Source organism: Erpetoichthys calabaricus, chromosome 8, assembly GCF_900747795.2.
Source record: "Erpetoichthys calabaricus chromosome 8, fErpCal1.3, whole genome shotgun sequence".
Lineage (NCBI taxonomy): Eukaryota > Metazoa > Chordata > Cladistia > Polypteriformes > Polypteridae > Erpetoichthys > Erpetoichthys calabaricus.
Genome location: NC_041401.2, coordinates 130,116,993 through 130,142,630, shown reverse-complemented (window position 1 = coordinate 130,142,630; position 25,638 = coordinate 130,116,993). Strand labels below are relative to the sequence as shown.

Below are 25,638 nucleotides of genomic sequence, written 5' to 3'. Positions count from 1 at the left end.
GTATACACATTTCTGACAAAACATAGAACAGGTTTTACTTGCATAGAATTTCAGTTTATTTTTTTTAAGTGTAGTAGTAATTCATTTTTATTTCCCGATACTTTAAATAAATCTGACTGCTGGTATTTTTGCAACATCCATCCATTTACTACTTGCTTAATCTAATTGTGAACTTGTGTGACCTGCACTGGAAGTAGTAAGTTAACACATAAACCAATCCTCTGGAACTATAATCGAGAGAGAGGGAGGGAGAGAGAGAATACTTGCATAACAGATGCATGTTAAGCAGGATAGCAACAGTAAGCATCCCTTAGCAAATGTCACAAGTATTACAGAAAGCATCACATCACTATAAAGATACAGTATGTCCATAAGACATAATTTTCATGTTCCAGATAAAAGGAAATTGCTTAGAAAAATGTCATTCAAATGAGTCATGGTATGTAAAAATATATAAAATAAAAATGAACATAACACACAAAAATAAGGTATATTTTGGAAGAAAGTTTTAATGATCTATAGTAAAAAATGAAATTAAACTAATCACAAATAAAGAGTAGTAAATAAATACTCACCTAGCAGGGAACTGAAGTAAGCAAAGAGGACAGGAAGATAACTCTAAATTGCCTTTTGATGAACTATTTGCCTTTTCAGATGAAGTTGACTGTTCGTTCTTTACTGATGAGCACATGGGTGGAAATTCAACACACCTGTCTTCTATGTCACTACAGCTCCGTAACGTGCTTGACCTATTACTCCTATAAACCTGCATAAAACATTTACACAATATTTTCAAAAGATACAAAAGAATTTTTGATTTATAAAAAAGTATCTGTTTTTAAGAAACTGTTAAAATGGCAGGCATCTATCATTGAAACTTTATTCCTAGCTGTTCTAGAGTGTTGCCTATCATTTTCATGAACATGAACATAAGCATTAACAAAAAAAACAACAAAACAGAACTGTATAAATAAACAAAGAGTATCTCTAAGATACTTTCCCAAATCAGGAGTAATAACTCCAAAGTGGTATCTGGATATGTATCACATCAGAATTTACACAACATTACGCAAGTTTACCCTATGATCAATGGTTTAGCATGTATTATTGTACTAGCCATGTGCGCCCAACTACATTGCGCGTGTTAAAGTTGTCTGTGAAGGGCTCCCTGTTTAAACGCGGCTGCCAGTCGTGAACTGGGCCCTTCGTCGCACAGCATTATGATTTTTTATAAGGGAAACAAAATTACAAAACAAAACCCTTGGACATTGATTTGATAGGAATGGCCTACTCGGAATCACTGTCCGTATAGTAATTATGTGGTGGTGTAGGAGCATTTCTGCTTCTCTCTGTTCACAGTCTGTCTCGTTTTCACGACACTGTCGTTTCCTCTCATGATCTCTTCTCAACCTTTCTCCAATCACGCAGGTTGCTTTGTGGCAATCCAAAGAGTAAGGCAATATACACGGAGCAATGGTTATAAAAGGGGGACACATAGGTATCCAGGCTCTTTAAAGCATAAATAGGGATCACTTCACTGACATGTGAGCAAGCCACGGTACAACTGTGAGATGCGCAGCACTCGCCGGCTACAACGTAACAATAATAAATTCCGGACTGTGCTGTTACGTTGTCATTCATTTTACCCACTGTCTTTCTTTCATTCATATGTTACGTAGGCACGTACCTTTTATCTTTGGCAATCTCATTCTCTAACCAGGCCTCAGGAGCTAACCAGCGTAACACTGTCCACCACCCCTTTCGTTATTCTGGCACATTGTTGACATCCGTGAGTAACAACAACGTACTAAACTGGAAGGTGGTCTACGCATGCGTGGAATTCGTGGACAAACAAAGATCAAGATCCAAATGAAGATTATATATAAAGATTAGTTAATTTAAAGCACAACAATTTGTTTAGTTTGAATGTCTGTGTTTTGAGGTGTGACTGGAATACTACAGTCTTCAGTAGTATAAGCCTGGAGGAGATTCTTAATGCAATGCCTATGTTTTAGCTGTCTCTCTACTGCCATCTAATGCTTCTTCTTCTAATTCATTTGCGGACAAACAAAGATCAAGATCCAAATGAAGATTATATATAGAGATTGTTTACTTTTGAACTTTAGAAGTTTTTTTTTCTTTTAAGTATTTCTTTCTGTTGTGGAAAATACTTAGTAAATAAAAAGGTCATTATTATAAATGAAATCCAAATATGTTCTTTATTAGCACTAGAATCCCTGAAGCCTACAAAAAAACTCACAATACCAGGCCACCTTACATTCCTTAGCACCTCTCCATTAGCGTGTTTTGTTTTGAAACTGGGTCTATCAGCACAAGAAGCAAGCATCCTGCTATCAAATCCCTCCCACCAACAGAGCAGAGTCCATCGCAAAATTGTCAGAGCTCAAGTCTCTTTATCTGGCAGTGAAGTGCCTGGAGTTGTATAGGGTAATAATATATCATTATTTGGAATTCATACATTTCATGTGTGTTCCATGTCTACAATGATCTTAGTGATTGGCAATAATGGATACAATGAGGCTATTAGAAATAAACTGGATGCATTAGGATTAAAAGTCAAATCGGAGGTAAAAAGCTTAGGGGTAACCGTTGATTGTAATCTGAATTTTAAATCGCATATTAATCAGATCACTAGGACAGCATTTTTTCACCTAAGAAACATAGCAAAAGTTAGACCTCTTATATCATCGAAAGATGCAGAGAAATTAGTTCATGCGTTTGTTTTCAGTCGGCTAGATTACTGTAACGCACTCCTCTCAGGACTACCCAAAAAAGACATCAATCGTTTGCAACTAGTGCAGAATGCAGCTGCTAGAATCCTTACCAGGAAAAGAAAATCCGAACACATTTCTCCAGTTTTGATGTCACTACACTGGTTACCTGTGTCATTCAGAATTGACTTTAAAATTCTGCTTATGGTTTATAAAGCTTTAAATAATCTCGCCCCGGCTTATATATCGGAATGTCTGACACCTTATATTCCAAATCGTAACCTCAGATCCTCAACTGAGTGTCTCCTTAGAATTCCAAGAGCAAAACTTAAAAGAAGTGGTGAGGCGGCCTTCTGCTGTTATGCACCTAAAATCTGGAATAGCCTGCCAGTAGGAATTCGCCAGGCTAATACAGTGGAGCACTTTAAAAAACTACTGAAAACACATTATTTTAACATGGCCTTCTCATAACTTCACTGTAATTTAATCCTGATACTCTGTATATCTAATTCATTATAATAACTATTCATTCAAAATCTGTACTAACCCCTACTCTCTCTTCTGTTTCCTTTTCCGGTGTCCTGTTGGTGGTGGCGTGCGCCACCACCATCTACCCAAAGCACCATGATGTTCCAACAATGATGGATGGATTAAAAGCCAGAAGTCTGTATGACCATCAGCATCAAGTGACTCCGTGAAAAACCCGAACTACAAAGAGGACTATTTCATTTATGTTAGGTAGAATGCCCGAAGGGGACTGGGCGGTCTCGTGGCCTGGAACCCCTACAGATTTTATTTTTTTCTCCAGCCTTCTGGAGTTTTTTTTTGTTTTTTCTGTCCACCCTGGCCATCGGACCTTACTCCTTTCTATGTTAATTAATGTTGTCTTATTTTAATTTCTTATTTTGTCTTTTATTTTTCTTCTCTTCATTATGTAAAGCACTTTGAGCTACTTTTTGTATGAAAATGTGCTATATAAATAAATGTTGTTGTTGTAAGTGTAGGGTGGCAGGAAATGCGAGTCAAGAAATAATGAACACATACCTAAAGCAGAAATGTTTTCCATGTTATACTAACAACAACGTGAAGTGTATAATGTGTGAAGACTTTAGTCCATATATCAAATAAATACGCGCACTTTTATTCAAGAATATTACCAAAGAAAAAAAAATCATTTGATTTTCATGTTGCTGTCAATGAGTTAAAAACCCAAGCTCAAACATCAATTGAGAGGAAGTCGATATGTATTCTTCAATGGTGCAGAGATAAGAACGGCTGCCTTACAACTCAAAGGTTCCGAATTCGAGGCCAGGCACTCCATGTTTTGAGTAGTGCGCTGCTATTATTATTACTACTAGACATTAAGCCCGTTACAATAACGGGCGCTAGAACAGTAGTCCATAAACATTAGTAGGAACAGTCTATATTAAATGGCAAGGGACCTTTTACCTCATTAAATTTTTTCCATAAAATGCCTGTAAATTTCTCTGACATTAATACTGGCTTTGCTGTCCGTAATATGCGTTTAATTTTCTGTCACAACAGTGGGCAATCAGCAGATTCTCCCCAGCAACTGATGTAATGTGTGCGAAAATAAATCTACTTTTACTTTACACGGCCAAGCTTTCTTAATCGCAAATCTGACATCCTCAGAGTGAACACTTGCACAACAATGGGGAAGCTGGTCTCTGCGTCTCAGTACCCGATTGGATTTCTCGTGTTTTCTGTTTTAGGTCTTACCTCACTTACCGAAATCCGATTGGATCTGGCGCGCGATATTTTATAGGTCCCGCCCTCTCTGTCTTGTGTGACACGTCAGGCGGCCTTTGAAGCATCGCACCATGCCCACTTCACCAGAAGACACACACACAGGGACACTGGACGCACACAGGGGTTTTATTAAAGATAATAAAAACATACATTTGATTTGAGTCTGCAACACCCGGTGTAAATTTTGGCTACTTGTAAAAGTTAACGCTAGTTTTTTTATTATTCAGTTTTATTCTGTCAGTGACGTTCACGTGCTACAACGAACTTGCCTCTCCCTCTCTGAGCTGATGGCATTTATCTCCATTCTTTTCACAACAGCAGCGATGGCCACAGTTAGTGCTTTCCTTGATGCCTGCTCAGAACTATTTGTTGTACCGGCAATCAAACATACAATGTCCCGTGACCACTATCAGACTACCATGCAGCATTTGTGCTTTGACATCAAAGACACCCGTGCAGAATGTGTGAAAAATTACAGATTTGCTGCGATCTCAGACATCTGCCAATGTTTGTTGAGAATTGTGTTTTGAGTTACAACCCAGGGCAAAGACTTTCCAAGTCTGTGGTCATAAAGCTTATGGAGCCGTTTATGGACAAAGGCAGAACCGTAACAACAGACAGCTTCTTCACAGAGATTTTACTGGCTAATAGACTGCTGCACAGCGACACAACTCTTCTTGGCACCACAAGTAAAATGGGACTTCCACCTGCAGCTATAGTCACTATAATACTTTTCGACGCTAGTGTTTGGATAAAGGAACATAAAGGAACAATGATGTAAAAATAAATTGCACAGTAGCATCACTTCTAACCAAATGTTTAAATGAAAAAGTAAAATGAGTAACACATTAAAAATTGCTTTCCTTTATGCTAGAAGAATCAAAAATAAAACAAGTGAGTAGAAGTTGTATGTATTGGAGCTTAACTATGATATTATAGCAATAATAGTAACCTGGCTAAATAACAAAGATTGGGTTGAGTAAAACATAGAGAGATACACATTTTTTATGAAGGATAGATGGAACAAAAAAGGAGGTGAGGTTGCTGTTTATGTCAAACAGAATTTAAATGCAAGTTCTCTTCAGTTGGACGATAAGCCCCATCTTAGTGAGGACATGCGGCTTCGACTGTAAAGCATTAGGAAAATAGGCCTTATTTTAAGAGTGTGTTATAGACCACCACAATGCAGACAGTAATTTCAATGCATATCTTTTTAGTAATATTAAAAAGGCAAGTTTACAGGAGGACATTTTAGTCATGGCGGACTTAACTACCCAAATATAAACTGGAATAACACTGCAATAGCGGAACACAGGAGTTTTTAGAAGTAATCAGTAACTGTTTTTTAACACAGTATGTTAAAGCACCAGTGATGATTTGGATAGGAATTAAAGTGACAAGTAAAGCTGGTTAAATTTGTAAATGATGCCAAGATACGTGGATTGCAAGATAATATTGAATCAATACAGAGGACAGCATACAGGCTTGGGCATATTTGTGGCAGATGAAATTTAATGTAAGTAAATGTAAAATATTACAGGTAGGAAGTAAAAATATTATGTTTGAATACCCAACGGGAGTTCTGAAAGTCCAACAAACACCATATGAGAAGGATTTAGGGGTTATAGCGGGCACGACACTATCAACTGCCAGACAGTGTTCAGAGTTCACTAACAAGTTATTTATTTCTCTTTTTTATGAGCACATTATCATTTTTTTCCTTTATTTGTGTGAACTATTTGCTTTGCATTTCACTAAAAATTTAAAAATGAAGATATTTGGACTATGGTATTTGTCACATACGTATCATACTTAGGATCAAGCATTTCCAGTTGCATTATTTGGAACTATCTTGGAAACCCTCATATACTTTAAGTCAGAAAACTGCCAGACAAAATCAGCACAAAGGAACTGTGATTTAAAAGGTATGGAGTTTTACTTATTCACAAGTACTGTCACTCTTTTGAGGCTAAAATGAAATAGGTCTGACTAAAGCTCTAGTCATCTTAAATAACCTTATATACACAAGGCCCAAGTTTCTTACTGAAGTCAGAACAGAAGTGAATTCTTTCAGTAAAGATAAATCGATTGATCAAAAGGTATGCAGGTAACTTTATAAACACTGCGGAGATTGCTGAACCTATAAATAAACTTAAAACTTCTACCCAATTAAATTAAACTGCCCTTATTAATGTATATTTTTCCCTCTGTAAATAGGGCCTTGGCAATGTAAATGATTCATTCTGTCACCAACACTTTAATGATAATTCATTCTGACCCTGAAGTTATAATATGTGGTAACTTCAACCATGTGACTTTAGAAGGAACAATGACAAACTTCTATCAGTTTGTGTCTTGTTCCACTCAAGAAAATACAAATCTGGACCTGTTCTATCCAAATGTTAAAGATGCCTTTAAGTGTAAACTACTGGCATCTTTGGGCATAACTGACCACAACCTGATGCATCTTATTCCCAACTACAAGCCCGTTATTAGACGGCCACCTGTTAAAACAAGAATACTGAAGAAGGCCTGGAGGTTGAAATGGCCCTGAATGACTGCTTCCAAATGATAGAGTGAAAAATGGCGTGAGAGTTACATGGGCAGGATATTGAGGGACTCAGTCACCGTATCACAGATTATATTGACCTCTGTGTCAACACAGTAGTACCCTCAAACACAGTACGTTGCTTTCCAAGCAACAAGATCTGGATTACTAAGGAGCTAAAAGGTCCCCTAAATAAGAAAAAGACAGCATTCAAATCCGGTGACAAAGAGGCTTGGGAAAAAATGGAGTGAAGGAAAGGAAGCTTACAAAGTTAAAATATAAAACTCACTCAAAGTAACATAAGATGTCTGGTATGGACTGGGCATGAGTACCCAGGCAACCCAGGGCTCAGATTCTAGAAGAGGATGTAGGCATAGCTAATGTACTGAACTCATTTATTAATAGATTTTCCCTCCCAACTGTTCCCATCATCAACTTCTACCACATGAACTGGAATGGCCAGAGACAAGTCCATCTCTGACCATCAGTTCAGACTGTCCATAACTGAGGACCAAGTAAAAAGACAACCGAGGAAGCTACATACAGGAAAAGCTGTGGGACCAGATGGAGTGGGCATCGACTTCTTAAGGCCTGTGCTGGCCAACTATGTGTTGTCCTCAGTCACCTGTTCAGTTTGTTCCTAATGCACCAGAAAGTGCAGCTGCTGTGGAAACATCCTACATTGTTCCTATTCCAAAAAAGCCAGGTTGTCTCTTCACCTAATTACTATAGACTAGTGGCACTTGCGTCTCACATCATTTAGACATCTGAAAGACTTGTCCTAGACCATGAGTCGTCTTATGGTAAACCACCTTGTCCCACCACAGTTTGCTTATCGGACAAAAATTGCAGTGGAGGATATAATTATATGTCTTCTCCACACGGCTTATTCTCACCTGGAAAATGCTAAAAGAACTGTGAGGATTATGATTTTTGATTTCACCATTGTGTTCAGACAATAGTGTGTGTGTGTATGTATGTATGTATGTATTTAAGGAGCTTCTGTAAAAAGTCAAAATTTCCTAAAGTTCTATCTCCCTACCCAGAATGGCTATGCCTGAAGAAAGAAGTGGCAAGATTTTTCAAGTTTAAAGAAATACTACAGCATTTACAAGATGAAACAAAGACATTTCACATATGAAAAAAAAACCTTATGAAACAAAGACATTTCACATATGAAAAAAAAACCTTATAATAAAATCAAATCCCATGTCTTCAGAAAATTTAGCTAAAGCTGAAGCCTCTGTCAACTACAACAATACCCAGAGAAATTATATTCTTTCAGTTACACCAGAAATATTGGATACCTCATCCTAACTCGGTTATCAGGAAATCATTTCAAAGTGCACAACCTGCAGAAGATAACAATGCTAAAGCAGGTGAGCAAAAACATGGCAGATTTGCCAGAAGACTGTTTGTTATCCAACCCGCCACCTTTTACCAATGTTGAAGTTGACTTTGGATGTTTCACATTAAAATAGGATGAAGTTTAGTAAGAGGTATGGAGTAGGTTTCACTTGCCTAACAAGCAGTACACATTGCAATTGCACACAACTTGGACCGTGATGTTTGTGTTTATCCCATATGTCAATCTACTATTTTCCAAACAGTTCAATGTAATGTTATTTGCTCACATAATGGAACAACCTTTGCTGGAGCTAAAAGAAAACTATATGAAGCTGTTAAAACATTGATGAAGAGAAACAAATAATGTTGTGGAGAAGAAAGTAATCAAATAGATTTTTATCCTACCAGCAGCTTTTTATAAAAGGAGGAGTATGGGAAAGACATATTAGAAGCACAAGAAAAATATAAACTCAATGCTTAACCAACACACACTGAACAATTAAAAACTCTAAATCTCTATGCCTGAAGTTGAATCAATCATCAACAACAGACCCCTCACAAAGGTATCAGATCACCCAAATTATTTGGAAGCATTAACTCCCAATCACTATGTATTAGACAAGACTAAACCTGGCATACCTTCAGAATTTTTTTCTAAAAATGACCAGTATACATGAAGATGCTGGAAACAAGTTCAACACATGGCTGATTTGTTCTGAAAAACACGGACGAAGAGTATTTGTCTATAATTCAAGAATGTCAAAATGCCTTAAACGAAGAAGAAATGTTGAACTAGGAGACAGTGTCTGGATGGCAGATGATGCTGTACCTCGCAATTCTTGGTTTACAGGTTGAGTCATTAAGACAATTCCAGATGCTAAAGATGCAGCCAGAAGAGTTTATGTACAGACCAAAATCAACATACTAGACAGACGTATCGGCATAGAAATATACCATATGAAGAATAAATGTTCAGAACTCACAATACTGAACTATGTATTAAACAATACATTAAAATAGCAACATTAGCAATAGCATTAAAATTCTGTGACACAAGCGTGACATCCTGCAGCCTCACTGTCCCTGGGATTGAGCAGCTGCACTAGACTAGCCTGCAAGCATCAGCGCTTATGTGAAAGACTGTATGAAGGGTATTAGCAATGATGTCCTGATTCAATTCAATATTGATTTTATCTTGATTGAATTAGCATGCACTAATATATTTGAAGTGTTGGCTTTTTTAGAGGTTACTTAACCATGCCTAGAGAACATTAGCGTAATGTGACAAATTTCAGTAACACTTTATTTGAAGGGTGTCTACATAGTGACATCATAACATATGCATAAACATGGAATGACATTTAAGAAGCAATACTTGATTAGAAGTAGAACTAGGGGGCTTCGCTCGCCAACTCCCGTGTTTGGTTAATTGGATATACAATTTTACATGTTTTTTTTTTTTGGAATTGTTTCAATTTCATTATTTTCACTTTTACTTTAAAGCTTCATTAAAAACAATATTGTTTGGAGACACATTGTGACAAGGCAACGTATAAGTGCCCGTGAGTGAATATTGTTTCTGTTTCTGTAATAAATAATCCGAGTTTTTCTGTTTGTCCCTGTGATTTATTGATTGTCATAGCAAAAGTTATTCTCACAGTAAACTGTAAACATTTTACTACGAATGGCATATCACGATCTCCTTTGGTGTGTAAGGTTACTCGCGGAATATATACATCACCTTTCTTTTTGCCTGTTAAAATTTGCATCGCTTCTCCGAGATCATCAATATACACCCGACCGAATTGTGTACTCTTTGAAATTTAACTTGTCGTTCCTTTAACTGCTGTGAGACCACAGATTCTCATAGCATATGGTCCATTATTGTGTAAATCCACGTTTTGTCCATTGAATGATGCGAATGCGAAAAGACTTTGTTGTCTACTCTTTTTTTCAGACCTCAATTTGTCCTGGTATTTTTTCAATTACTCCTGGTTCTGATGATTAATCACCTTTTGTTTGCGGTAATGCAATCGTTTCTATCTTTTCTTTGATACTGTAGTGACTGACATGATAAAGTGTCACGAAAGTTTTACCTGAACAATAGCTGACTTCCTAACCCCAAACACAACTTTCTAGCACCCTCTCCAACGCCCCCCCTTACCGCATGAAATCAATACCCCGCTATCAGTCCTCCGTGCTGTACTCCGCCTTCCCTCAATCGGACCTAACAGTCACTTAAAACCAAAAAGCCCTCAACCTGGGTGGGACGCTACAATACTTTCGAATTTTACTGCTTTCAAATTCTGTACCTTTGTATGCATGTGTATCGTGCCATCGTTTGTTTGAGCCTTTCGAATTCCACTGCTTTCATAATCTCTTATCTGCCTTTTTTTCTCTCCAATGCCTTTGGGTCTCTATTCTCCGTATTGTCCTTATACGCTTTCTATGCGCTGAGAGCACATGATTTGTGTGTACTATGTGCTTTTACACGATTGATTTTTTTTTTTTTTTTTTAATCGGTGTGCTCTTATATATTCCGTACTATCTTTGTGGACCCTGTAGTGTCTTACGTTTGACTCTGGGGTGCAGTGCAGAATCCTCTTTTCTGTGTGGCTGTGTCGTTAATCGTTAGCTATGGGCGTGTTGTTTATCCAGGCGGGCTCGTGTTTGTATATCTGTCAGTCGAGCTCGTTCGTTTTGAACCCGTGCCTGCTTTGCTTCCGCAGTTTCAGACGCGCGTTGTAGGCGCCTGTGTTCATTGATCTTATCCAGGTGGGCTTGTGTGTGTATCGTTGAGCTGTATTGTGTTTGAATTTGGTGTAAAGCGTTCAGCGGTTTGTACAATCACAAGCAGCACATTATTCCTAACTTCACTCCGAAGTAGTGCCACTCACAATATGGCGGTTGTTTTATTTGCTATTTCCGTTAGTTGAGCTGTACGCGCCTGCGAAGTACGTCTCATGGTCCCATCGCCATGCACCTGCGTCCATGCCATCCGGTTTACCATTCTCGGTTAGTAATATGGATGAATAGTTAATCGGTATTTGCAAGATGTGGAACAAAATATCATTGCCCTTTTAATAAAAAATAAATAAATAAAAGTAAAAAACCCTTTTTTGTATCACTGTACTCATTCAAATTCACCATAATTTAACAAATATATGGCTGCAATCAGAAATACAGTATTCAACACCCTTATCTCAGAAGACATAGTAATATGAATTTGAGGTTAATGAAAATATTTGACAAAAAGCTCCATTAAACAACAAAAAATTTGACACATTTTTACAGTAATTTTGAGAGCATAATGAAATACAGTATGTAAATCCTTTCATAAATGTGCATATGTACCATTATTCAATTCCCAGCTTCAGTACTTTGTGGGGCATACTTTAACCTTTAAAACTTCAAATAATAGTTTTTGGTAAGTGCTAACAAGCGTTCTTCACCTCTCTGTTGGAATCTTTGCCCATTCTTCACATGCAAAAGCCTCCAGCCAATTGATGTTTGATGGTTTCCAAGCTGCAACTTCACCAAAGATTTTCAATGGAATTTAAATCTGGGGACTGAGAAGGTCACTCCAGGACATTCCGGGATTTATGTCTTAACCAAACTTTGGTTAACTTGGAGACGTGCGTGGGATCATTTTCTTGCTGGAAAGTCCAATTGATCACCAAGATTCCATTTCTTAGGTAAAATAACTTAACACAATTGCTTTCTGGTTCGTATAGTAGCCAAAACCTGTATCATTTATCAAAAGCCCCTGTTTCAAAAACGGTGTAGGGTCTCTCCATTTTTACAAATATAAACTGCTATAGATTTTTGTTATTTTTTGGCCACAAGACAATTTAAATGGAAGTGTGGAGCTAAATGCTCCCTCAATGCATATATTGTTTAGGCTCCACTTGTTTGAATGTTGACCGAGTTAACGTTTATGGCTGATGTTGAGATAAATGATTTTTCCAATTTATTGTGTTATAACAGTACAACAGTATAACAGTAACTTCTAAGTTGAACAGCTTATATATGACTTTGCAACTTTCAGTTGCTCTTTATCGCCACACTGTTTGAATCCGTAGTAAATCGGACACATCTGATTTAACTGTAGAAGTGGCCAATTTCAGTTGAGGACGACACACCATTTTATGAGAGGTAGTAAAGTACTTTTTCCATAGAAACCCTTAACAGGCACATTAGAGACATGTATTGGATTGGACAGCAAAAAACGAAGATAAGCAAAAGTTTGCATATAGTAATAGAACAGGATAGAGATTCACAAGATCGATCTTGAGAAGTATTGATATTGAATTGTTTAAACGTAAAATGATGATTAATTAGAAAATCTATAATTTTACCCAGGTCTAGTGGGAAGAATTTGGTTTGAGGCATTCCAATTAAAGGAGGTACAACTAGTCATTAGGTGTAAAGGGGCAATTAAATTATTCACACTGTGCCACTGGAGTTAGATAAATTTGATTATTAGATACATGAAAAAAGTTACGAGACTGTTATTTGTTGACTCCCTTTAATATTTGTGCTTTAACATTTATTGTATTTCTTAATAAAGTTTGTTACTGATCTTTTAATGCAAAAACGTTTAAAAAAAAAAAAAATGACTTAAATTTAAGATGGAATTATGGTCTGCTGAGCAGTGTCAGCAGGGTTGCTGTACAACCTCTGTGGACAATTCTGACAAAGGCTCAAATTCTTGTGCATGGAAACTTATGATGTAATTCCATGTAGCGGTCCGGTGCTGCTAAGACTCACACTGTCGAAGAGACGGTAATTTATTTATTTTTTGAGTGGAGATGCCAGGGATGCACCCAGCCTTGGCCAAACCCTTACACACACACATAGAAAAAAGCCACCGGTACTAAAAGAGCAAATAAATAATGTATTAATAATAAATGAAAACAACGATTCCACCCCAGTTCCCCTTACGGTGATGTACAATCAACACGAAAACAAACTACAACAATAACCACACACAGTAAAGTCCATGAAAAAACGGCAACTGATGTAATGTAAAGATGAAGGTTAATAGTCCAGAGATCCACAAGTTGAAGGGGAATGTAATAATAGTCCTACCGGTAGTTCCTGAAATGGTGAAGACGGGTGGACGGTCCAGGAGCGCTCCTTTCTTCACAGAATGGCCATAAATCCACATACAGTCCTCACATACAGTTAGGTCCATAAATATTTGGACAGAGACAACTTTTTTCTAATTTTGGTTCTATACATTACCACAATGAATTTTAAATGAAACAACTCCGATGCAGTTGAAGTGCAGACTTTCAGCTTTAATTCAGTGGGTGAACAAAACGATTGCATAAAAATGTGAGGCAACTAAAGCATTTTTTTAACACAATCCCTTCATTTCAGGGGCTCAAAAGTAATTGGACAATTAACTCATAGGCTATTTCATGGGCAGGTGTGGGCAAGTCCGTCGTTATGTCATTATCAATTAAGCAGATAAAAGGCCTGGAGTTGATTTTAGGTGTGGTGCTTGCATGTGGAAGATTTTGCTGTGAACAGCAAAAAAAAATTACATGGGTCACATAAAGGAAATGTCAGGCATCCAGTCATAAGCTCACATCATCCAATTACAAGTATACTGTATTTGCTAAAGTATTCTTAAATTATTTCTGGAAAATACTCTTGTACACAATAGTGAAGTACTCTCAGATGAGATTCAATTCAAAAGCTCACTCATTTGTTAGGAGGCCTACCCTATTCTGGCCACTTTTCATCACAACAATTAATGCCACTTTGCAGAAAATGGCTGATACAGCTGTAGATTTAAAATGCATTCATTTCCCACCTCAGGGTCAGGAAATTTTCAACAGAAAATTACCAAAAAAAACAGTTTGCCAATGTAAATATATTTGTCTATCCATTTTCTGAACTGCCCAATTCAGTTCAAGGCTTACAAAACATATCATAGCTACATATGTTTCAAGGGGAAAATTACCTTTGGGTACTCTCTTCAATTTGCTGCACTATCTCATACTAAGATTAACCAGAATTACAACAAAAGTTAGAAATCCTTAAAATGTGGAAATAAAACTACATGTGGCTATTTAAAAACTATAAACAAGTGTAACGTAAGGCGCTATATTGTGCCGACCCGACACAGACTGACATAGAGGCACGTGTAAAAATAAAACAAAGACTTTTATTGTTTCTTCACCTGTGGGGCATGTCTTCCCCGTGAACCCCACAGGCACAACACAGTCCCAATAAGCACAAGCAAAAACACACTCCTTTCTGGCATCAGAAATAAACAGATATCTACAATGTTTAATTTGCCTGGTAATCTTTAAACAATATGATTATAAGTCACCAAATCCACCAAGACCAGCAGCAGAAAAATAAAATGAGCAGAGTGAGCAACCAATGCCACTTAGGCAGGCCCAATCAGGAAAGGGAGACAGAAATAGTCCTAAAGTAAGGTAGTTATTTTCCAAAAAAAAAAAAACCAGAAGATTCAAGGTAAGGTTAATCATGATAACAGATAGCAGCAACATGTTTGGATGGATGGATGGATGGATACTTTATTAATCCCCAAGGGGAAATTCACAATTTACACAGCATGTAAGAATTTCACCATACTGTGTACATGTGACAATAATAATGGCCCTATAAATCTATACTTCCCCATAGGCCACACATTAATACAGGACAAACCACATACATGGAAAACACTGAGGGGAAAAAACAAGAAGTTGTCATTATTAATATGCACAGCAATAAAAGTACATTTGATAAAGTATCTGGAGATCACTATTATTTTTAGAGCTGTCTTACATATTTTATCCAATGGAACATGACATTCTATTTTTAAGTGATCAATTTAGAGTCAGAAAGTGAATTGCAGGAGAGAAGTGAACCAACAGTCCTGGGTTAGGTCCTGTGTGTCTTCATCACTATACAAAACTACCTGCCTAAGTTCATTTGAGAAATCCGTGTACATTACTAACATGATTAAATTAAACAAGTACTGTGTATCAGATAGTGTTGCCCTACTTTCATAAGTCCCACTTTTACCTGTGGAGTAAATACAGGCAAGTCTTGACATAATGGAAAGCTCATCAGTGTTTGAGTTGCATCAGGAACTGCAGATTTCAGAGCCAACAGCCAAAGATGAGCAGTCTCATTTAATTCTGCTTTGGTCCACCAGACGCTGGGGTCACTACACAACAAAATAATAAGACATTAATTTAAAATGTAATGTTATCTATGCAACATATATGTATGCTTAGACAAAAACGTAGTAGTTGTTAAAAAAAACTGTACAAAGGGAAAAAAAATCCCACTAGAATTCATAATAAAATCCATCTGCATTACTGTCAATACCCACTCAGAAAATCTTTGCAAATGCAACTTTTGTCAAAAACTCAGTTTCACATTAAGATTTGTCCCTTTTATTCCTAACGCACTACCTTTACTGCACTCTTCACTTTTATTACTATGTGCATTCAGGGTACTGTATTATTTTAATTAGGGATGCATCAATACAATTTTTGTCAGACCAGGTATGACTACCGATACTTGCATTTTAAGTATTCACTGATACCACTGTAGTGAGACTGGAAGACAGTATTGTTTATTATGTACATCAACTGTCAACGTCACTGTTAACATCAAACTATAAGACTCATAATGTGGAATAAAATACTTCAAAATATGTTCTTTAGATAGAATAATTACAGCACCATTTTTAAAACGGCTCAAATTTCACAGAAAAAAAATCAAAAATCATACAGAATTAATGCACGTAAACTAAACCAACATTGTTTGAATTCTTTCAACATGGGATCTAACAGTACAATACAGTGTCGACGGGAATCTGGTTATGCATAGCAAGAACATTTCTCTTACTAGTATCCCATTTTTTTGAGTTATCTAGCTCAGTGGCATAAAGGTATTCAGGTCAAAAGTCACTGGAAAACACTTGGCACTGGATAGGTCTAGGACTCTTTTGGGAAGGTATTCCTATTGATGAACAAAAGCATCTATGCATGTTTAGCTAATAAGCTTGTTTCTGGTTTTGTTAACAATATGTGACAGTAAACTAAATAATCTCTCACTCTCTAAACCAGCAGTTCTCAACCTGTGGGTCGCGACCCCTTTGGGGGTTGAACGACCCTGTCACAGGAGTTGTCTAAGACCATCGGAAAACACATATTTCCGATGGTTTTAGGAACCGAGACACTGCTCCTCTATCCATCTCTCTCTGTGTGCCTCTCTCTAGCGCGCGCCTGTGTGTATGTGCCATTCTCTAGCACGCACCTGTGTGTGTGTATGCCTCTCTCTTGCATGCCTGTGTGTGCGTATGCGCCTGTCTCTCGTGACAATGGATCGTGTAGAGAAGAATGTTAAGAAAAGAAAATATAGTGAGGATTTTTTACAGTATGGTTTTACCTCAATAATTACAGCAGGAATTGAGAAACCGCAATGTGTTATTTGTTGTGAAGTTCTATCAGCCGAGTCTATGAAGCCGAACAAACTAAAACGCCATTTTGATAGCAAGCATCCGAGCTTTGCTGGCAAGGATACCAACTATTTTAGAAGCAAAGCTGATGGACTCAAAAAAGCCAGACTTGACACTGGTGGCAAGTACCACAAACAAAACGTAGCAGCCGTTGAAGCTTCATATTTGGTGGCACTCAGAATTGCCAGAGCTATGAAACCTCACACCATTGCTGAGGATTTACTGTTGCCAGCGACCAAAGACATTGTTCGAGTTATGATCGGAGACGAATTTGTTACGAAATTAAGTGCAATTTCCTTATCTAACGACACTGTCCGCAGAAGAATAGATGACATGTCTGCTGATATTCTTGATCAGGTAATCCAGAAAATTAAATCTGCTCCGCTTCCAATATTTAGCATCCAGCTTGATGAATCTACAGACGTTGCAAACTGTTCACCGTTACTGGTTTAGGTGAGGTATATTAATGATGGCGACTTTAAAGATGAGTTTTTTTTTTGCAAACCTCTTGAAACGACAACTACTGCACGTGATGTATTTGACACAGTTGGTTCATTTCTGAAAGAGCAGAAGATCTCTTGGGAAAAGGTTTGTGGTGTTTGCCCAGATGGTGCTCCAGCTATGCTAGGATGTCGATCTGGATTTCAACGTTTGGTACTGAATGAGTCACCAAAAGTCATCGGAACCCACTGTATGATTCATTGGAAAATATTAGCAACGAAGACGCTGCCACAAGAGTTACAAGAAGTAATGAAAAGCGTCATAAGTTCTGTCAATTTTGTAAAGGTGAGCACTTTAAACAGTTGACTGTTTTCGCAACTGTTGGATGCGCCGAACAATGCTCTGCTATTTCAGCGATAAAAGTGAACTGCAGAAAATAGCTTACTTGGTTGACATCTTTGCCATCTTGAATGAGTTAAATTTATCACTGCAAGGACCAAATGCAACATGCCTCGATTTGTCTGAAAAGATCTGATCACTCCAAATGAAACTTCAGCTTTGGCAAAAAAAATTGGATGAAAATAAAATTTACATGTTGCCTACCTTATCTGCTTTCTTTGAGGAACATGACATTGAACCAGACAAAAGGATTACGATGATAATTTCTTTGAAAGAACACTTGCACATGCTTGCAGACGAAATTTCATTGTTCTTTCCAAATCTACCTGACACCCCATTTGCACTTGCCAGAAGCCCATTAACAGTCAAAGTTGAAGATGTTCCTGAGACAGCACAAGAGGAGTTCATTCTTCGTTGTGCTCTTGCAAAGACTGCCCCGAGAATTTCTGATCTGGTGAGAAAGAAGCAATCTCAACCTTCGCACTGATGTTGGCTTTTTATGCATACTGTTGCAAAATGTAGCAATGTAGTTTACTGTTGTTATATTAAGACTGTTACCCATGCTACACCATGCTTCAAGACAAAATTTCACTTATTTGTAATTAGAAATAAATATTTCACAAAAAACAATTACATAATGTTTTTGTGATTAATCACTATGCTTTAATTATGTTCAATTTGTAACAATGAAAATACATCCTGCATATCAGATATTTACATTACGATTCATAACAGTAGCAAAATTACAGTTATGAAGTAGCAACAAGAATAATTTTATGGTCACCACAACATGAGGAAGTGTATTAAAGGGTCGCGGCATTAGGAAGGTTGAGAACCACTGCTCTAAACAATTACAAGGAACTGAAAGGTATTTCTCCTTGACATCAGAGACAAAATGCAGAGCCACACTTTGTTAACTGATCAATACTTAAGTGGTTTGTCTGAACAAGAAACTGTGGTCTCTCCCAGATATATTTCCAGCTATATGGCAACAGCTATTGGAACCCAGTTCATCTGGGCCAATTTCAAGTCTATTCTAGCTTTTTGGGGGTCATATGCAAGATTCTGTTTGCACGTTAACATTATTTCTTTGGCTTACATTCCAGTTAATTATCTCCCCATATCTCTACCATCTGATATCATTATGAACATTAGCCTATATATATATTCTTTGCCCCCTGCTCGCTTCGCTGAAAAAAAATCACATTTCTCTAATATTCAGTTTAATTGATTTTTACTTATCATTTTAATAATCAATATATCCAAAAGGCAAGTCAAAAAAAAGTTTGACTTGCGCATGCTTACCTCTAAGTGTTTTTTTTTTTTTTTTTAAGATCAGAGGGTAAATTTTGAATGCTATAATCTCGTATTTTTATAAATGAAACCAAGGCTCATTTTTGTGCCAACCACTTGTATAAGGCATATTTTCTGACCTACTTGTATCTTCAATGTCAATAAGTCCAGCATTGCTTGACATTGGTTTGACCATATCTTCACTGTTTAAATCAACATAGTTGCCGCCTGTGCTGTTCCTTTTGCTTATCTCCCATGCGCTTAATGTTTTGTATATAAAGAAATCAAAGACGTAAAATGTGCAAATAAATATATACTGGGATAGTCCCTCAATTTCACATATATATGTGAATAATTCAGTAAAATCATCTGACCTAGTTTCTCCTGGTTTTCGATTGCAGAAGCTTCCTTGCAAGATAGCAAGTTATGGATATTTTTTTCCTTTGAATTGTAGCGAGTTAAAGTAAAAAGACTCGTAAACAAGTAAAATACTCAAGTAAAGATACAGATAGCCTACATGAAAAATCTACTTAAAAACAGTTTTACTGCTACTGATCCATTGCAACAAACAGTCATATGAAAAAGTTTGGGAACCCCTCTTAATTCTTTGGATTTTTGTTTATTATTGGCTGAGCTTTCAAAGTAGCATCCATCCATCCATCCATCCTCTTCCGCTTATCCGAGGTCGGGTCGCAGGGGCAGCAGCTTGAGCAGAAATGCCCAGACTTCCCTCTCCCCGGCCACTTCTTCTAGCTCTTCCGGGGGAATCCCAAGGCGTTCCCAGGCCAGCCGGGAGACATAGTCCCTCCAGCGTGTCCTGGGTCTTCCCCAGGGCCTCCTCCCGGTTGGACGTGCCCGGAACACCTCACCAGGGAGGCGTCCAGGAGGCATCCTGATCAGATGCCCGAGCCACCTCATCTGACTCCTCTCGATGCGGAGGAGCAGCGGCTTTACTCTGAGCCCCTCCCGGATGATTGAGCTTCTCACCCTATCTTTAAGGGAGAGCCCAGACACCCTACGGAGAAAACTCATTTCAGCCGCTTGTATTCGCAATCTCGTTCTTTCGGTCACTACCCATAGCTCATGACCATAGGTGAGGGTAGGAACATAGATCGACTGGTAAATTGAGAGCTTTGCCTTATGGCTCAGCTCCTTTTTCACCACGACAGACCGATGCAGAGCCCGCATCACTGCGGACGCCGCACCGATCCGCCTGTCGATGTCACGCTCCATTCTTCCCTCACTCGTGAACAAGACCACGAGATACTTGAACTCCTCCACTTGGGGCAGGATCTCGCTCCCAACCCTGAGAAGGCACTCCACCCTTTTCCGGCTGAGGACCATGGTCTCGGATTTGGAGGTGCTGATTCCCATCCCAGCCGCTTCACACTCAGCTGCGAACCGATCCAGAGAGAGCTGAAGATCACGGCCTGATGAAGCAAACAGGACAACATCATCTGCAAAAAGCAGTGACCCAATCCTGAGTCCACCAAGCCGGACCCCCTCAACACCCTGGCCGCGCCTAGAAATTCTGTCCATAAAAGTTATGAACAGAATCGGTGACAAAGGGCAGCCCTGGCTTAGTCCAACTCTCACTGGAAACGGGTTCGACTTACTGCCGGCAAGGCGGACCAAGCTCTGACACCGATCGTACAGGGACCGAACAGCTTTTATCAGGGGGTCCGGTACCCCATACTCTCGGAGCACCCCCCACAGGATTCCCCGAGGGACACGGTCCACAAAACACATGTAGACTGGTTGGGCGAACTCCCATGCACCCTCCAGGACCCTGCTAAGGGTGTAGAGCTGGTCCACTGTTCCGCGACCAGGACGAAAACCACACTGTTCCTCCTGAATCCGAGGTTCGATTTTCCGACGGACCCTCCTCTCCAGAACCCCCGAATTGACTTTTCCAGGGAGGCTGAGGAGTGTGATCCCTCTGTAGTTGGAACACACCCTCCGGTCCCCCTTCTTAAAGAGGGGGACCACCACCCCTGTCTGCCAATCCAGAGGCACTGTCCCTGATGTCCATGCGATGTTGCAGAGACGTGTCAACCAAGACAGCCCTACAACATCCAGAGCCTTAAGGAATTCCGGGCGTATCTCATCCACCCCCGGAGCCCTGCCACCAAGGAGTTTCTTGACCACCTCGGTGACCTCAGTCCCAGAGATGGGGGAGCCCACCTCCGAGTCCCCAGGCTCTGCTTCCTCATTGGAAGGCATGTTAGTGGGATTGAGGAGGTCTTCGGAGTACTCCCCCCACCGACCCACAACGTCCCGAGTCGAGGTCAGCAGCGCACCATCTCCACCATACACAGTGTTGACACTGCACTGCTTCCCCCTCCTGAGACGCCGGACGGTGGACCAGAATCTCCTCAAAGCCGACCGAAAGTCATTCTCCATGGCCTCCCCAAACTCATCCCATGCCCGAGTTTTTGCCTCAGCAACCACCTAAGCCGCATTCCACTTGGCCTGCCGGTACCTATCAGCTGCCTCCAGAGTCCCACAGGACAAAAGGGACCGGTAGGACTCCTTCTTCAGCTTGACGGCATCCTTCACCGCTGGTATCCACCAACGGGTTCGGGGATTGCCGCCACGACAGGCACCGACTACCTTACGGCCACAGCTCCGGTCAGCCGCCTCAACAATAGAGGCACGGAACATGGCCCATTCAGACTCAATGTCCCCCACCTCCCTCGGGACATGGTCGAAGTTCTGCCGGAGGTGGGAGTTGAAGCTACTTCTGACAGGGGGCTCTGCCAGACGTTTCCAGCAGACCCTCACAACACGTTTGGGCCTACCAGGCCTGACCGGCATCCTCTCCCACCATCGGAGCCAACGTAGTAGCAACTTCCTTTTAATATATGACATGCCTTTTGGAAACAGTAGTATTTCAGCAGTGACATTAAGTTTATTGGATTAACAGAAAATATGCAATATGCATACCATACCATACCATACCATTTTTATTTGTTAAGCGCTTAAAAACACAGCATTACAACTGACCGAAGTGCTGTACAGTTACAACAAGCAAGACTAAAAGCAAAATATTAAAAAACAAACATTAAGAGAGAATTAAAACAGAGACACTAAAAAACAGGTCAGGGGACCCAATAAAACAGAGAAATAGCAAAAAGCAAGTGGGACAGGTTAAGAATTAAAAGCCAATGTGAAGAAGTGCGTTTTTAGGTGTGATTTGAATGTGGTGACTGAAGTGGCTTGCCTAACCACTAAAGGTAAGGAGTTCCAGAGCTTGGGTGCACAGACAGAAAAAGCCCTTTCACCACGAGCTTTAAAATGTGCCTTGGGAACGGTTAGGAGCAGCTGATCTGCGGATCTAAGAACTCGAGGGGGATTGTGACGATGGAGCAAGACACTCAAGTAGGCAGGGGCTAGACCATTTAGTGCCTTATAGGTTAAGAGGAGTATCTTAAAATCAATTCTGAAGCTAACCGGCAGCCAGTGTAGGGTTTTTAAAATTGGTGTAATGTGTTGGCTTCTGCTGCTTCCAGTTAAAAGTCTTGCAGCCGCATTTTGAACCAATTGGAGTCTCGAAAGAGTGGCTTTACTAATACCATATAGGCAGGAATTAGAATAGTCGAGCCGGGACGTAATGAATGCATGGATTACTGATTCCAGGAGGTGGTAAGGCAGAATTGGTTTGAGTTTGGCAATTCGCCCGAGATGGAAAAAGCAGGATTTTACTGTGCTGTTGACTTGAGCATCCATTTTCAGGACCATATCCATTTTGATTCCAAGATTGGAAACAGACGAAGTTACTGGAATGGGAAGAAAGTCGAGGTCAAGGGGTAGGGTCTGTTTGCGGTCGGGACTAAAAACAATGACCTCGGTTTTTGAATCGTTCAGGTGAAGGAAGTTTACAGCCAGCCAGTCCTTAATGTCAGATAAGCAGTCGAGAAGAGGTTTAGTGGAGTCAGTTGACTTGAGGGAGAAATAAATTTGGCAGTCATCAGCATATAGGTGATACGAGATTGCATGTTTTCTAAAAATTGCACCTAAAGGCAGGATGTAAATTGAAAAAAGTAGTGGCCCCAAAATGGAACCCTGGGGGACACCACATGGGATTGGGACTGATTCAGATGAAAAATCATCTAGCATGACTCTAAGAGTCCTGTTGCAGAAATATGACCTGAACCAGTCGAGGGCTAAGCCAGATACACCAACCCAGGATTCGAGTCGGGAGATCATGATGTTGTGGTCGATTGTGTCGAAGGCAGCAGATAAATCGAGAAGAACCATAATCACGTAGAGTCCTGAGTCCAATGCCAAAAGGACATCATTTAGGACACGTAAATGCGCGGTTTCTGTGCTGTGTTGGGGCCTAAAGCCTGACTGAAAAAGGTCCATTACCTGATGGTCCTGTAGGTGGTGAATTAATTGCTCATAAACTACTTTTTCGAGTAATTTTGACAGGAAAGGTAGTTTGGAAATTGGACGAAGATTGGAGAAGACGGCAGGGTCAAGATCAGGTTTTTTCACGATTGGATGTACAACTGCGTGTTTGAAAGCACAAGGAACTGTAGCCGAAGATAGACTACTAGTTATGATCTTTAAGACATCATATCGAATCACAGGAAAGACATCTTTCAGCAGTCTGGACGGCACCACATGGTCCGGAGAGCCTGAAGGCTTCATTGAGGTGACGATTTTTTCCAGATGGGGGAGTGAAATGGGTTCAAAGCTAGTGAGGGAGCCGTGTACAGGAACGGCTAAATCAATAGAGCCAGAAGAAGAAATGGAGATCTGGGATCTAATGTTCATGACCTTATCCAGAAAAAACGTAAGGATCTGATTACAAAGAGCATTGGAGGGAGAAGAGAAAACAGTTGCAGCTGGAGAGAGGACAGCATTCAGTGTTTTGTATAAGACACGTTGATTGCCAGAATTTTTTGAGATGATGTCAGTAAAAAAACGTTTCCTTGCACCTCTGACTGCTCTCTGGTATTGAGACCACATGTCTCTCATGCAGTCAAAGGTAACAGTGAGACCATCTTTCCTCCATTTACGTTCTAGCCGCCTACAGTTTTGCCTGATGGAGCGAGTTTGTTCATTTAGCCATGGGTCATGCTTGACTTTGGATTGTCTCTGTTTGAGTGGGGCTACAACATCCATCACAGAACAGCAGGAAGTATAGAAGGTTTGCAATAAAACATCAGCATCCGTGGATTCACATGATGTGGAGATTGATGAAAAAGCAGCTGCAAAATCTTCAGCAGCAGAAGGGGAAATGACACGGAAGGGACGGGTAGTGGTGGATTTACCATGCTCAGCAGAGACCAAATCCAAATTAAACAGAACAGGCGAGTGATCAGAAAAACTGGGAGGCAGAATGTCCAAGTCACTGATTCTGAGACCGCGAGAAAGAACCAGGTCCAGTGTGTGAGCCTGTCCATGTGTTGGTCCATTGACTAGTTGAGAAAGACCAAAGGAGTCAATAATGTCCAGAAAGTCTTTTGCTAGAGGTTTAACGGGACAGCAAACATGGATATTAAAATCACCCAAACAAAGGAAGCGATCATATCTGCAGGTAATATCAGCCAAAAAAGCTGCATGTTCGTCTAAAAAGTCCTTATTATATTTTGGGGGGCGATAGATGAGTGTGCACAGCAGCGGTGGAGAACAGACAAGTTCAAACATACTGAGCTCAAAAGTTAAAGGGGAAAATGAAAGCGGAAGGGAAGGGCGTTTGCAGATAAAATCAGATTTAAATAAGGTCAATAAGCCCCCGCCGCGGCGCTGCGCTCTCGGCGTGTTGATAAAGGAACATCCCGGGGGCAAAACTTCAGTGAGTGAGTGTCTCGCCCGGTAAAATCCAGGTTTCAGCAGTACATAAAAAATCCAGGCCATTGGAAAGAAAAAAGTCTTTCAGGATGAAAGTTTTGTTCACGACCGATCTGGCATTTATCAGCGCAAAACGAACCGGCTGGGACGACGTTAACAAAGACGCACCAGCCGTGGCGGCTGACATTGTCGTGATGCGGCGTAGGTTGTTAAAGTTCACTCCCCGGCGGCAGTGACGGAGCGAGGCAGGGAAGTGTACCAGAGCATCCAAGGGCAAGAGGCATTCCGGGAGCATTGACTCATGTTGGGAGCCAGGAGAGTTGTTCCTAGAGAGGATCCGGGAGGCTCGGAGCCGAGCCCTGGTGCCTCCACGCTTCCCACGGCGGCGGCGTTTCCATCGGCGACCGGCCAAGCCGTGGACAGTGATGAGGAAGGCCGGGACTTCCTCAAACAGTCGGCCAAAGGTTTGACTGAACTCCGGAGTCAAATGTCGAGAAACCCCCGCACTCGTTCGAAGAGCCAGAAGGGTGAAGCGATCATAACGAATGATCGAGTCAGGAAGAGCATCACAGGAGTAAGTAAGCCGAGAAAAAAGCAGGAGTAACGAGAAACACAAAAGCCAGAGCGGCTGACGGCGTGCCTCAACAGTCGGCGCCATCTTGATGCATCATAACAAAATTTAGACAGGTGCATAAATTTGGGCACCCCAACAGAGATATTACATCAATACTTAGTTGAGCCTCCTTTTGCAAATATAACAGCCTCTAGACGCCTCCTATAGCCTTTGATGAGTGTCTGGATGGAGGTAT

General features: G+C 40.1%; 1 protein-coding gene across 1 annotated transcript in view; it reads right to left on the bottom strand.

Annotated features, from left to right (window-relative positions):
* The window catches only part of si:ch73-70k4.1 (uncharacterized), a 103,037-nt gene that overhangs the window by 20,151 nt on the left and 57,248 nt on the right, over positions 1 to 25,638 (bottom strand). Inside the window, exons 3-4 of the mRNA XM_028807476.2 lie at positions 15,448 to 15,592; positions 576 to 766 (exon numbers count right to left, since the gene is read on the bottom strand). Coding sequence (XP_028663309.2) covers positions 576 to 766; positions 15,448 to 15,592 — 336 coding nt within the window. The remainder of the gene's footprint in view (positions 1 to 575; positions 767 to 15,447; positions 15,593 to 25,638) is intronic.